The 14,891-nt window shown below is 45.5% G+C and overlaps 1 protein-coding gene, 3 non-coding genes and 1 pseudogene across 5 annotated transcripts; 4 read left to right on the plus strand and 1 right to left on the minus strand.

The window, feature by feature from the left end:
• Positions 1 to 403: 403 nt before the first annotated feature.
• LOC121433604 lies at positions 404 to 5,799 on the minus strand (annotated as a pseudogene).
• A 1-nt stretch (position 5,800) lies between these two features.
• On the plus strand, positions 5,801 to 14,882 carry Rpl5 (ribosomal protein L5). Of its 2 annotated transcripts, none has more exons than XM_041632049.1 (8): positions 5,801 to 5,891; positions 7,116 to 7,185; positions 7,269 to 7,384; positions 8,894 to 9,028; positions 10,064 to 10,266; positions 11,272 to 11,449; positions 14,138 to 14,223; positions 14,725 to 14,882. In XM_041632049.1, the coding sequence occupies exons 1-8, from the start codon at positions 5,889 to 5,891 to the stop codon at positions 14,822 to 14,824; spliced, it is 891 nt and encodes a 296-aa protein (XP_041487983.1). In that variant the 5' UTR covers positions 5,801 to 5,888; the 3' UTR covers positions 14,825 to 14,882. The 2 variants fall into 2 exon arrangements, with proteins under 2 accessions (XP_041487983.1, XP_041487982.1); XM_041632048.1 differs by having other exon boundaries at positions 5,802 to 5,891; positions 14,135 to 14,223.
• LOC121433742 lies at positions 11,108 to 11,201 on the plus strand. Its single transcript, XR_005972357.1, has one exon. It is a non-coding gene; the product is annotated as a small nucleolar RNA SNORD21 (small nucleolar RNA).
• LOC121433744 lies at positions 11,740 to 11,869 on the plus strand. Its single transcript, XR_005972359.1, has one exon. It is a non-coding gene; the product is annotated as a small nucleolar RNA SNORA66 (small nucleolar RNA).
• LOC121433743 lies at positions 14,289 to 14,421 on the plus strand. The gene has a single exon (XR_005972358.1). It is a non-coding gene; the product is annotated as a small nucleolar RNA SNORA66 (small nucleolar RNA).
• Positions 14,883 to 14,891: the final 9 nt, after the last annotated feature.

Genomic DNA, 14,891 nt, shown 5'->3' on the forward strand with positions numbered 1-14,891 from the left:
TCATGAAAGTCAGGGCAGGAATTCAAACAGGGCAGGAACCTGGAGGCAGAAGCAGATACAGAAGCCAGGAATGGGTGGTGCTTGCTGGCTTGCTCAATCTGCCTTCTGATAGAACCCAGGACAGTCCAGGGTGGTATCACCCACAATGGGAAGGGTGTCGGGAGGGCCCTCGGACATCAATCACTAATTAAGAAAATGCTTTCCAGTCTTGTTTTTGCAGTTCAATCTTTTTTTTTAAAAGTTAAAAATTCCTTAATTTTTTATTCCTGGTACCACTACCACAATCTACAGGGCAATGTACCTGATGTAATGAAAAGGAAAAGAAAGACAAAGCTACAACAGATAAAAGACCTCAGGAATGTACATCTAATTGACACTACATTGCATTAATCAATAGCTGCACTTTTTGCAAACTGTGGCTCTGACAGTCCTGAACAAGAAGGGCCTCCTGTCTAAGCTGCGGTAACCTTTCTGACTGTGGATCATCGCTCCTTCTGTGGCAGATTTTTACAGTTCCTCTAATGCATTTAGGACGACTGTCTCAAAGTAACCTGCAGCTTTCCTGACAACTCCTCGCTCTCTCTCCTGCTAAGAACTGTAGCCCTTTTCTGCTGTTTTTTAAAACCTTCTGCTACCATATCCACCACTTCCACCACCTGATCCATAGCCACCACCATAGGGACTGCCTGAGCTTCTTCCACCAGAACTGCCCCCTTTCATGGGTCCATAATTTGATTGCTGTTGTCCACTATAATTTCCAGAGTCATTATAGTTCCCACCACCATAGTTACCTCCACCAAGATTTCCTCCTTCATTGTAACCGTCATATCCTCCTCCTCCACCACCATCATATCCACCTTGGTTTCCATAGCCTGGCCCACCACCACCATAGCCTCCTCTACTGCTGTGACCAGGACCACCACCATAGTTGCCACCATCACCACCTCCATAACTACCTCTGCTGCCACCTCCTCCACCACCATAGCCTCCTCTTCCACCAAAGTTTCCACCATGACCAAAATTACCTCCACCACCTCCAAAGTTCCCTCCACGACCCATAAAATTGCCAGATCCACCTCCACGGCCTCTCTGTGATCCAGCAGACTGCATCTCTTGTTTAGAAAGGGCCTTTTTCACTTCACAATTATGCCCATTAATAGTGTGGTATTTCTGAACAACAATTTTATCAACTGTGTCGTGGTCATCAAAAGTCACAAAAGCAAATCCTCTCTTTTTCCCACCCTGCCTGTCTTCCATAACTTCTATGGTTTCAATCTTTTTTTAAAAAAATATTTATTTATTTATTTAGTATGCAATATTCTGTCTGTGTGTATACCTGCAGGCCAGAAGAGGGCACCAGACCCCATTACAGATGGTTGTGAGCCACCATGTGGTTGCTGGGAATTGAACTCAGGACCTTTGGAAGAGCAGGCAATGCTCTTAACCTCTGAGCCATCTCTCCAGCCCTATGGTTTCAATCTTGCCATACCTTTCAAAGTAGTCTCTCAGGTTATACTCTTCTGTGTCCTCTTTCCTACCACCAACAAAGATTTTCTTCACTGTTAAATGGGCACCAGGCTTTACAGAATCCTCTCTAGAAACGGCTCTCTTTGGTTCCACCACACGCCCAGCACACAATGGCCGAGCACACATTGCAGCATCCACCTCTTCAACACAAGAGTAGGTCACAAAACCAAAGCCCCTGGAACGTTTTGTTTGGGGATCTCTCATTACCACACAATCTGTAAGTGTGCCCCATTTCTCAAAATGTTCTCTTAAGCTATCATCTGGTTTCAAAGCTCAGACCACCAATAAACAGTTTCCTCAACTGTTCTGATTCCTTGGATCATGCCCCCCCCCACCCCCCCGCCCCCGCCCTCACCCCCCCCCCCACCGGCGGCGGCTACATCGGCCGGAGTCAGGCTGGGGGCGACCGGGACCGGACTCGCCTCTTCCAACTCGAGTTCAATATGGTGCAGTTCAATCTTAAGGCGGCATTTTCTCAGCTGAGGCTCCCTTCCCTCTGATGACTCTAACCATCCAGCACATAAAACTATCCAGCACAATGCAGTTGTTACTTTGTTCTGGTTCCCTTTTGAGTGAAACAGATGTGTGTGTGTGCTATCTCTGCAGGGAGTCTCTCACACAACACCTCAACCTCTCTTAAAACAGAGATGCCTATAATCCTGGCATTTAGGAGGCAGAAGCAGGAGGATCAGAAGTTCAAGGCCTTCCATCTTCTATCACAAATAGCATTCAAGACCTTGTCTTGAATTACAACAAGGCCCTGTAGCTGGATCTTAGGGAGACATCTTTTCCATTGAGGACCCCTCCTTCTGCTGATTCTTGCCTGTGTCGTGTTGACATAAAACTCGCCAGGACAGAGGGTAGTGGTATAGATCAAGCCCAGGGCTCCACACACGCTAGGGAAGTGCCCTAACACTGAGTTGTACATTTGCTTATGCTATTTTGAATATACAAAAACCCAAGAGACCCATTTTCTTTTTTCCACTCAAGTCTGAGTCACTGAGATCAACAATAGATCAAGAGAAGTCAGTGAAAGTCCAGCAGACATAGGACAGCACAGATGTTTTACAGCCTGGAATCTCTGGCGTGTATAAGTTTCCAAGAAGAACCTCCTTTGACCCAGGCAGGAGAAAAGCATCTTGCCCCAGCCTCAAACTTTACAAAGCCATACGCAAAACAAATATAAAGAAAAAAGTCCATTGTTAAATACTGTAGGATTATGAAACAAAAGCAACACTTACGGCCACGCCTAACATAGTTACGGCCACGCCTAACCCTGAGCACGCTGAGAACCAGAAACTCTAAGCATCTCCTCTGGAGTTGACACCTTCTAGGCCCCTGGTAAAAAAGCTAACGCAGATTTCTTGTGCTGTGGCCTCAAAACAGAGTTTCTGAAGGTCATGAAGACTTTGGTTTCTGATGTTGACATTTGAAAACTGCTTTTGCATGTAGCAGGACTTGAGTAATACTTTTATTTTTTTTTAACAAGAGAAAAAGATTAAATTCTGGAATTCTTTCTTTCTAAAATGAATGCAGAAGATTCTTTTTTTAAAAAATTACTTTTATTCTGCCAGTATGTATGACTGTGCACTTCATGCATGCATGACCACGGTGGCCTGTCAGGAGAGGGTGTTGTGAGCCACTGTGTGGGTACTGGGAATCGAACCAGTGACTACTCTTAACTTTGAATCATTTCTCCATCCCTGTGGGAAAGATTCTTTTTGGGGGGAAGGGTTGATTTTTAAATAACAAAGTGTCATATCTAAATAGCACAACACACTTTTTGTTTTGTTTTGTCACTTGCCCAGAATGGCTTTTAATTCCCAGTGTAGCCAGAGGTCTCCCTGAATGACCTGCCTGCCTCCACTCCCCAGGGCTGGGATTAGAGATGACTTTCATGACCAGTTTATTTGTTACTTGTAGTGGAACCTAGGTCCTCAAAGTTCATTTTTATGAAAAGACTAACTTGCTATTTATTTGGGCACCTTCACTGCCTTGCTAGTTTGTGTAAGCGTAAGTGTGTCTTATGTATGTGACGTGCACACACAGAGGCTATCAGGGTGCTGACGTCTTCCTGTATTACTCTCTACCATATCCTTTTGAGGTAGTCTCTTACTGAGCCTGAACCTGGAACCAGGTATGGTCTCAGGCATTCCTGTAACCTCAGCACCGTGGGGACAGAGACAAGAAGAAAACTGGCCTTTGCTGTCAGCCCAGCCACAAAAAAAAAGTTAAGTTCCATGTTCAGCAAGAGACTCTGCCTCAGAAGAATAAGGTAGGGGCTGGGCAGTGGTGGCACACACTTTTAGTCCCAGTACTCAGGAGGCAGAGGCAGGTGGGTCTCTGAGTTCAAGGCCAGCCTGGTCTAAGGTAGAGAGTAACAGAGGAAGACACCCAGCATCCTCTTAAAGCCTTTGCGTGTGCACACCCACACACATATGTCACAGTTAAGCTTACACTCATATACATACACACAGAGAGACAATAAAGGTGCTCAAATCAGGAGCACATCAGTCTCTTCAGAAAAATGAATTTATCTACTTAGGTACTATTGCTTGCTCTGAATTATGTCAATGCAAGTGTTCAAAACCAAAACAGATCTGACTTTTAAAAGTAATTAAATTTAGGGGCTGGAGAGATGGCTCAGAGGTTAAGAGCACTGACTGCTCTTCCTGAGGTCCTGAGTTCAATTCCCAGCAATCACATGGTGGCTCACAACCATCTGTAATGAGATCTAGTGCCCCCTTCTGGCGAGTAGGCATATATGCAGACAGAACACTATATACTTAATAAAAAAATTTAAAAAAAAAAGTAATTAAATTTAGTTGGGTATGGTTTGACCTCTGACCTCAGGACTCAGGGAGAGGCAAAGGATTATTATAAGTTTGAAGCCAGCCTGAGCTACACACTGAGCACCTGACTCAATGCAGGAACAGGAAGGAGATGGCTCAGCAGATAAACACCCTTGTCACTGGGCCTGATCAGAAGAGCTATGTGGAAGGAAATGATTGAGTATTGCTTGAAAGTTGTCTTCTGACTTCCACATGTTGGCCATGGCATACATGGCCCACTCCCAACAAAATAAATATATGTAAAAAAAAAGAAGAAGAAGAAAAGGGGGGAGAGAGGAAGAGGGAGAGGGAGAGTGGGAGAGAGAGGGAGGGTAGGAGAGAGAGAAAGAGAGAGAGAGAGAGAGAGAGAGAGAGAGAGAGAGAGAATGTCGTTTTGTAGCCCTGGCTGGCCTCGAACTCAGAGATCGCCTGCCTCTGCCTCCCGAGTGCTGGGATTAAAGGCGTGCGCCACCACCGCCCGGCTTAGACAGAACATTTTGTGTGTGTGTGTGTATAAATAATATAATATAAAATAAATCTTGGGCATATAGAATTTGTTTCAGATTGCATTCTCGTTGCGTTTACAGTTCTCACTCTTATATATAACCGTTTTTTTTCACATGTTTAAATAATTGTTTACATTTTCCCCCCTCAGGTATCAGCAACTCAGGCTGGCTTCCCATTCACTATGCAGCCCAGGTTAACCTTGCACCTTTTTCGGATCCTCCTTCCTGTCCCTTCCACGTGTGGAGACAGCAGCACTAAGCTACCTCCCCAGCCCTAAGAGGAAAACTTTCGAGGAAGGGGGCTTAGATAAACTCAGAGTGCTGGAGGGAGAGAAAACGAACGACGATGTCAGGAACCGGGAGACAACGGAAGTGCAGCAGGATAGTGCGGTGGGGTTCGTTTTGTTTTTACCTGGTAACTAAGAACTGACTGGAGATCCGCACTCCGTCACGTGCTGGAGAACAAGTGGCGCGGGAAGAAGATGCCAGGACAGGGAACTCTCTCCTAACTCAAGCTTGGGGCTCTCGGGCCGGCTTCCTGTTGGCCCTGTGTGCTGCGAGTTTAGATGAATACTCCAGAAGTAATCCAAGTCATGGGAAGGCATGATTTCAGCGTAAATTTATTTTTATTTAACTTAATTTTATCCTTTCCTGCCTTAGGGGGAAAAATATATATGTATTTCTCTGTGTGTGCGTGATTAAAAACGTCCTAGAGAAAAAAAAAAAAATCCAAAACCTGTATTCCCTGTTCTCAATCCTGCTTGTGGGTTGAGACAAGGCAAAAAAAAAAAAAAAAAAAAAAAAAAAAAAACCCCAAACCAAACCCTGACATTCATCCTCCGGCCAGCAGGGGGAGGCGGACCGAGCGCCTTGACGGCCCCGGCAGCTTTCTTCCCCACGTCGCCGGCGTCTTGGCGGCGATACATACTGCGCATGCGCACGACACTCCGGTCTTTTTTACCCCTAGCGCCGCCGGGCCCGCAGGTCTGCGTGGAGCCGCGATTGCGGGTTTCTGCTCCGCACCATGGTGAGTGGGCATCGGGGGCTCAGGGCGGCGCCTGCACGGGGCCGGGGCCCCTGCTCTCGCCGATGCCCGCGCGGGGCCCGTCCCGTGCAGCGCGGGCGCAGATGGCACTCGATTCTCGGCTGTGCGGCCGCCGCTCCTAGCGTGGCCTTCATGGCTGCCGGGGGGAGGGGCTGTGGCGTTGGGTGCCCGGGACGCGGCTTGCTGGGGCGGGCGCCCCGGTCGATCCCGGCCGCCTCTCGGGGCGTCCCGAGGGCTGCAGGGCGAAAGCCCGACTCGGTCCGAGGAAGTGGCCTTTAAACCGGGATTGTCAGCGGAGGCTGGGCGCCGTGGCACTCCTGATCCCGGAAGGGAACACGCGTCATTTGGGATTTGGGGGCTCTTAACCCCTTCCTAGCTACTGCCTGGTCCTCGTTTTCGGTGTGTTTGCTGAAATCGGACTTGTGAGGTGGACTGAGGGTGTAGGTAGCGTTGCCCTGTGCGAGTGACCGCGGAGTGTACGCCGTCCCGGAGCACCGAGGCACTCAGTTGAGGTCTTCACCAAACGCAGGGAGGAAGTGATAATTGTGAGGTTAAATTCTCGAGGTGAGGTGCCCGGTTTTCAGCACAGATTGCTGTCCAGGGTGATGCTTCCCAGGTTGGCACAGGGATCAATTGGTACCGGTTCACGAGGAAGCAAGCAAAGGAGTTGAAAGGGTGTTTAAAGAGAATACGAAAATGAGTTTATACCTGCTAAGTAGAAGTAGGATCCCGCAGCTGTGGAGGGCTGAGTCTCGGGCCTTGCCTTTGCATCCACCTTTACAGCTTTTCTGATGCTTGGTTATGTGTTTGCACGATCTCAGCCTGTGGGTTGGGGTTGCATACTGGATATTTACATTACTATTCCTAACAGCAAAATTACAGTTATGAAGTAGCGTGAGGAACCGTGTTAAAGGGTCATGGCATTAGGAAGGCTGAGAGCCACTGCTCCAGAGTGGTTGTAGATTCCAGTCTGGAATCATGCTACAAGTTGACAGTTGTATTAATTTGCTTTTGAATGTTATTGTTACACAGTTAACTCAGGTCAGAAGTACAGACTAAAGCAAAGTGATTGGAGTCTATTAACTTAGCACTCAGGAGCTTATCAAATTCTAGGTCGTCTTGGGCTACATAGTGACAGCCTGCTTGAAAAATAACATTGAAACATTTAGTAGAACACTGATGACCTTTTTTTTTTTCCCTTTAAAGGGGTTTGTGAAAGTTGTCAAGAACAAGGCCTACTTCAAGAGATACCAAGTGAGATTTAGAAGGCGGCGAGGTATGAGCAGCTTTTCTCCTGGTCTTGTTTCTGAATCAGCTTTGTGGTGGAATATCTGTCTTAAATTTTTTTTGTGCTTGCAGAGGGTAAAACCGACTACTATGCTCGGAAACGATTAGTGATCCAAGACAAAAATAAGTACAACACACCCAAATACAGGATGATAGTTCGTGTAACTAACAGAGACATCATCTGCCAGGTGAGTTTGAGCTTTGTGTGATCAGACGCTACAACTCTAGTCTCTGTGATAGAGAAGGTTTTCTTGGAGTTAGGTTTAAAGCTGAGGCTTCAAAATTGCTATTTGGCTGGGCGGTGGCCACACACGCCTTTAATCCCAGCAGGCAGATCTCTGAGTTCGAGGCCAGCCTGGTCTACAAGAGCTAGTTCCAGAACAGGCACCAAAGCTACAGAGAAATACTGTCTCAAAAAAAAATGTTGCTATTTTTGGGCAGGTTTGGAAATCCTGACCCAGTTTTAATTGAGTTCGGGAGAAAGGCTGGGGAAGCAGGTTTGCATGTGGTCTAGTCTCTGAATTACTCCTGCGGAGTTTGTCATACACAAGCTCCTGGCTCTAACCCCGTGCCACTTGACTCATTAAAGAAGCTGGTAATCGTTTCAAAGTAGGAAGGCCCACTTTTTTATTACTATTATTTAATGACCGCTGGTGTTTTTCCTGCATGAGGATGTTGGGTGCCCTGGAACTAGAGTTACAGACAGTTGTGAGATACCATGTGGGTGCTGGGAATTGTGCCTGGCTCTGCCAGAGCAGTGTGGCCACTGGAGCCGTCTCCAGCCCCCATTGTTAAAGGCGATGCTGACAAGCAGGATCACCACCTGGCTGTACAGTAAGGTCCTGGACTGAAAAGCCAGCTTGTTATTTCTGTTTGAAATGGGTTTTAAAATGTACAAAAAATGTGAGGAAGCCCTCTAAGAAATGGCAGTTCCTGTATTCAGAACTTGCACGTAAGTTCTGGGTAGCTGAAATTTGCTGGCTGGGTGCACTTGCTTTCTTTTTTTTTGTTTGTTTGTTTGTTTGTTTTTTAAGACAGGGTTTCTCTGGTTTTGGAGCCTGTCCTGGAACTAGCTCTTGTAGACCAGGCTGACCTCGAACTCACAGAGATCCACCTGCCTCTGCCTCCCGAGTGCTGGGATTAAAGGCGTGCGCCACCACCACCCGGCAGTGCGCTTGCTTTCTATGCACATTTATTGACTGCGAAGGGAGGGTTGTCTATGTTCTGATAACTGAGCACCACCTAGCTAAGGCTTAGTTGAATTTAGCCTACAGGATATTTTAAGAGTTGGGGGGGGGGTTGTTTTTTACTTGATTTTTGGGGTTGGGAGATTTGAGACAGAATATGTGTCTCCTTGGCTGTTCTGGAACTCACTTTGTAGACCAGGCTGGCCTGAACTCACAGAGATCTACCTACCTCTGCCTCCAATGCATTTGGCACCACAGCCCTGACTTTTATTTACTTATTTTTTGTAATTGTAACTGAGTTCTAACGTGTATTGTGTGTTTTAGCCATACTGTGTTTTTTGCTAAATTTCTGTGTAGTTCTAAAGTGGTATCTTCTAGATGTGGGTGAGGGTGTCCACATACACATAGATGTTCATAGATGTCTCTTCTCCCTCCCTCGTCTTGGTAAAAGGACTTAGGTGGGACTGGTACTGGAACAACAAATACTAACCTGTTTTTTTCTCCCTGCAGATTGCCTATGCCCGTATAGAGGGGGACATGATAGTCTGCGCCGCCTACGCACACGAGCTGCCGAAATACGGAGTGAAAGTTGGCCTGACAAACTATGCTGCCGCCTATTGTACCGGCCTGCTGTTGGCCCGCAGGGTGTGTCACCTGTGACTTCTGGATCTGTCTAGACCAGCTCTGTCTGATAGTTTTCTTCAGTGGTGGGGTCTGCGGTTTGCTATCCATTGGGTGTAGTTTGAGTATTTCAGATTGTTTAAAGCCTCCGAGAGCTGATGTTATGTGTTTATTTGTGTGTATTAGTGGGGCACACTCCTACCACAGCACACTGGCGGTCAGAGGACACCTGCATGGGCTGGTTCTCTTCTAACCGTGTGTTCCAGGGGTGGGCAGCAAAGTATCTTTACCCAGTGAGCTGTCTCACAGCCCAGAACTTAGCTTTTAATCTTGAATTTGAAAAGTCACTTTGAGAATGGCTAGTTGGCCAGCAAAGACCCAGCTACCTAGAGGTGTGAATCTTCTAGCAGCCTGCATTTAAAATGTAGGCCAGGAGTGTTCTGCTTAGATCCTTAGAATCTGATTTGATGAGATATCTATCACAGGTAGTTTATTTAGACATTAAGATTTAAGAAAATATCCTCCCCTCTTTGGAGGGTGGACATTAACATGTTTTTTGTTTCGCTTTTCTACGTGATTGACAGGGTCTACTAGTAGGAGGTGGAAATAGGAAAATCTGCCTTATTTTGGTGCTCTCAATTTTGACTGTTTTGCAGTGTAGTCGGCAAGCAATGTGTCAATGTTGACCCCATCATCCTGGGTTGCTAAAATATACTTTTGTAGGGGGAAGGTTGCTATCTATGATAGGTAAAAACATCTTAGTGAGGTCTTGGCTTATGGTGAAGCCGTAGCCAGATAATGTACCGGCAGAGGAGTAGCCCAAATTAAGACGTTACACGGCAGAGCTGCAGACAGTTGTTCCTTTCAGCCTGGGATCCTACCTAAAATCTAATAAAACTACATCCGAAGATGTTGAAATTGTAGCCAAATACGACTGAAGAAATAAAAAAATCACACAAGTAAATGTAAGGATCAAATTGTTCCATTGTTAGATGAAATACATTTAGGGTGGTTTGAGTGCATTGTGATGGGTTTTTATGTTGCCTTCTCTGTTCTTAGCTTCTCAATAGGTTTGGTATGGACAAGATCTATGAAGGCCAAGTGGAGGTGACTGGAGATGAATACAATGTGGAAAGCATCGATGGTCAGCCTGGGGCCTTCACTTGCTATTTGGATGCTGGTCTTGCTCGAACTACAACTGGCAATAAAGTTTTCGGGGCCCTGAAGGGAGCTGTGGATGGAGGCTTGTCTATTCCTCATAGGTAATAAATCGTATTGGAGGTTTCTGCCTCGACTCCAGTATTTCCTGTTAATGATTGGGCGGGGACAATGATTCTGTTCCTGCTGATGTTAGATAACTGCACAGGAAGGGACTGTAACCTGCATTAGAAAAGAGGAGACAAGGTCTCGCTCTCTAGCCCAAGCTACTCTGGAACTTGAGGTGATAATCTGCCTCTGCTTCCTGAGTGTTGGCATTAAAGGCTTGTGTCACCACTGCCTAGCCCTGTGCATTTTCTTTTTCTGGTCAGAGTAAAAGTTGGTTTATTGAGTTGGGGGAAAATGTGGCTTTTAGAATATACATTTAGAAACAAAGCCTCCAGCCATTAATTAAGATTGCTGGGCATTCTTGGAAATTAAGTAGATTAACTTGTAGTTTCTTGAAGTTGGTGTGATTTTTGTCAAGTAGATGACTTATTGGCTTATAAATTGCTCCTTGAATATCTTCATTGTGACTTTAGACAAATCACTAATTCCTCTTATCCTAGGTACTGAGAAATAAAAGGATTTGAGGGATGAGTTTTGGGGCTGCTTCCTGTGCCAGTGGGCGGGGAAACATGTCTAGAAAATACTGGTGACTGTTCAAAAGCCCAGCAAGGCAGGTGGATCTATCTCTGAGTTGGAGGCCAGACTGGTCTGCAGAGCTAGTGCCAGGACAGGCTCCAAAGCTACACACAGAAACCTTGTCAAAATCGAAAGAATCAAAAAAGTGCTGATCTGGCTATGTAAATGCTTGGGAGACAAGAGAATGGCCAGAGACTACCCTGAAGATGAAAAGCAAATTTGTTTATGGAGTCTTTATCTTGTGGAATTCAGAGATGAGCTGCTAGTGATGACATCCTGCTAACTGAGCAGTTAGTAGTTGGTCCTTTGATTGCATATGATGCAATAATTGTTTCAAGACGGGACTGATGGCAGCTCTTGAAGTGAATTCCTGGGAATGTAGTAGTTTCTTGTGTGTACACTAAAACATGAAAATTTCATTTTAGTACCAAACGATTCCCTGGTTATGATTCTGAAAGCAAGGAGTTCAACGCAGAGGTACATCGTAAGCACATCATGGGTCAGAATGTTGCAGACTACATGCGCTACCTAATGGAGGAAGATGAAGATGCTTACAAGAAACAGTTCTCTCAGTACATAAAGAACAACGTTACTCCAGACATGGTAAAAATTTACCTGAACATGCCTGTTCACTTGAGCAAATGCTTGTTTCAGTGGGTAGTAATCTTAACTGAGGTTTCTTTCAGTTGCAGAAAGGAAGGTTGCATGTTTCTCTGGGTGGATAGATAGGCTCCTGGGCTGCTACTGCCTTAAGTAGAGTTAGCATTGGGTGGGAAGGTAGGTACTTTATGTGAGTGGGCTTCCAGGATCTCCAGTCTTGGGTGCAAACACGGTAGCGGGAGTGGTTCCAGCACTGCTTGCCTCATCTCGCTGGTCAGACTTTCAGTGCAGTTGTGCAAACTCTATCACTAGCTCTGCATGATGTGGCAGCGGCTAAGGGAACCAGGTTTGCTAGAGCAATTGTGGTGACAGCAATGCACCGACCTCGGATGCCCTGAGGGCCCATTCTGTCCCAGAACAGGTCTGCTGTTTCTCATTATTCATTCTTTAGTTTGTCTTTACCAGGCTTCACTTTCTCCTTAACATAACCAGGGAAGTTGATATTCAACCAGGATTGTCTTTGAACTTAAGATACTCCTGCTTCTACCTCCCAAACCCTACCCTAGTATTGGAGTTCAAGGCATGTACTGCCATGCCCTACTGTGACTAACGTTTTGATTTTTGGATGGAATGAAAAAATATATTTTAGAGTTTATTAATCCTGGGGAGCTGTACAGGTTGTTTGCAAAAGCAGGGGTCAGAGGAGGTATTGTGTTTGCAAGAGTGAATTTGGTATTAGAAATCAAGGATGATGCAGATTAACTCACTGGAATAAGACACAGGTGCATCCGTGGCCAACCTGGTCTCCAGAGCTAGTTCCTGTCTCGAAAACAAAAAGAAAAGTGTGTGTGTGTGTGTGTGTGTGTGTTATAGAGAGCACATCACACCATTACTAAGCTATTGTAACTATAAAGTATGGGTTGGGAAGCACCATTTTCTGTGGTTGTATGCTTTGGATGTCATTTGAAACTTAAAATTCACAGCTTGAGCTTTTAAGACGGTGGTTGTGCTTCTGCAGGCTTTTTCTGGGTCTTGTATTGACCTACTTATGTTTGCTCAAAACATCACATTCCTGGGCTTTAGGTGCATTTTTTTAAAAGATTATGTTATACATATATATCGTGCGTTACCTGGTTATGCCTGCATAACCACGAACATCAGATCCCATTGTAGTTGGTTGTGAACCATCATGTGGTTGCTTAGAATTGAGTTTAGGATTTCTGAGCCATCTCTCCAGCCCCGAGATGCATATTTCTTAGTAGCTTCCTGTGTTCGTGCTACAGTGCTTTTTGGCTAGTATTTTTTAATTTTGTGGTATTCAGGATTAAACCCAGGTTTTTGAAGGGCAAAACATATGTGCTCAACCACTGAGCTTCCATCCCAGGCTTTTTTTGTTTTGTTTTCTATGACAGGGTTTCTCTGTGTGGCTCTTGGAGCCTTTCCTAACACTCCAGAGACCAGGTTGGCCTTGAACTCCCAGAAATCTGCCTGGCTCTGCCTCAAGTGCTGGGATTAAAGGCCACCAGCGCTAACTCCGGTAGTTCATTTTATCTGCAGCATTCTCTTCCTGTGTTCTTGTATTATTCTCTGCAGACATGATTCACCTAAATGGCCCCCTCATCTACATATGGGAAGCTGTGTTCTCTGTTGGGAAGAACCAGGTTGTTTACGTTGTTCAGGCAGACTTTCTAGCTATGGTGGACTGTGAAGTGGGGGGGCTTATTTTCTGAGATGGAATCTCAGCATATAAGGTACTGGGATTACAGGCCTAGGCTACCACATTCAGCCAAGAAATTTTTTTTGTGGTGGTTGTTTGGTTTTGTTTTGTTTTGTTTTTTAAGACAGGGTTTCTCTATAGCCCTGGCTGTCCTGAAACTCACTCTGTAGACCAGGCTGGCCTCACAGAGATCTGCCTGCCTCTGCCTCTTGAGTGGTAGGATTAAAGGTATGCACCTCCACCTGGCTTTTGAACACCCCTTCTTAAAAGGGGGCTGGAGTTAATACTACACATTCAGGATTACAACCTTGAGTTTGTTTTTGTTTTTTTGACGGGGAGGGGGGTGAGACAGGGTTTCTCTGTTGCTTTGGAGGAGCTTTATTTTTTTTAAACAAGTTTAGAATCAAGTTTCCAGCAACAAAATTTAATCAAATAGGTAAGGTCTGAGGTTCTAGAGACTGTACTAACTACCCCATAAGAATAAATGGCAGAGTATGTCTTCAGTGCTGGGAATTGCTTTAAAAAGCTTGTCATGTAAAAGTAGAATATAAACCTGGAATATATGAGATAAGAAACTGGTTTCTAGATTTGGTGGGGCCTCCTTTCCCCTTTCTGTGTCCTTTCACTGGCTCAGTTGTCAGTGGACCTTCCTTACCCCCGTATAGTTCCCATCTTAGGCCCTTGGTCTGGGTGTGTGCCTTACCTTGACAGAATGCAGGTCAGGCAGTAGATTGCGGGTAACGGTTTATTTCTGTAAAGATAAGTTTGTTGTAGACTGGGCATGGCTGCCTCTCAACATCAGTAGACACTGAGAACGCTGTGAGGAAGAGGTAGGGTACACTTTGGTGTTTAAGCAGGAAACATCAGCTTAGTTCTCTAGAGAGCTGAGATTGAGCAGGATTGAAGTGCTGTCCCTCACTAATAGGGCGTCTGAAGAGAAGGCAAATACTGTTTGCTTTGCTTTGTTCCAGATGGAGGAGATGTATAAGAAAGCCCATGCTGCTATACGAGAGAATCCAGTCTATGAGAAGAAGCCCAAGAGAGAAGTGAAGAAGAAGAGGTTTGTGTTCTACTGTTCTCTAGTAATAAGGTTTCATCTCGCTGGTGAGACTTTTCAGTGCAGTTGTGCAAACTCGATCACTAGCTCTGCATGATGTGGCAGCGGCTAAGGGAACCAGGTTTGCTAGAGCAGTTGTGGTGACAGCAATGCACCGACCTCAGACGGCTACTGAGGTGCCCATTCTGTCCCAGAACAACAGTCTGCACCCTAATCTTGAACAGTAGGCTGAGGATGGCAATGAGAATCTAGCCATTGCAGCTAAGTATATGCTAAAACTTGAGGTGGGTGTGGTGGCACAGTTAGTGATCTCAGCACTCAATAGGTTGAGGCGTGAGGATTGCCATGAGTACAGTCACCTAAAGGAGAGATTGATTGACATACCTATGAAAATCATCTCCAGATAATGAGGTTTTCAACCTCCATCCAGTTACAGTCTGCTGCTTTTCAGCTGAACTTGGGGGCTATATTCCTGCCTTTCTTATTTTTTACTTTGTCCTGCAGGTGGAACCGTCCCAAAATGTCTCTTGCCCAGAAGAAAGATCGGGTTGCTCAAAAGAAGGCAAGCTTTCTCAGAGCTCAGGAGCGGGCTGCTGACAGCTAAAGCAATTTTCTATGAAGAGTTTTTCATAAAGATAATAAACTTAATGACCAAGCAGCCATTTCTGTGT

Source organism: Microtus oregoni, unplaced genomic scaffold (assembly GCF_018167655.1).
Source record: "Microtus oregoni isolate MIOR12 unplaced genomic scaffold, Mior012 000040F_ref0000088, whole genome shotgun sequence".
Taxonomy (NCBI): domain Eukaryota; kingdom Metazoa; phylum Chordata; class Mammalia; order Rodentia; family Cricetidae; genus Microtus; species Microtus oregoni.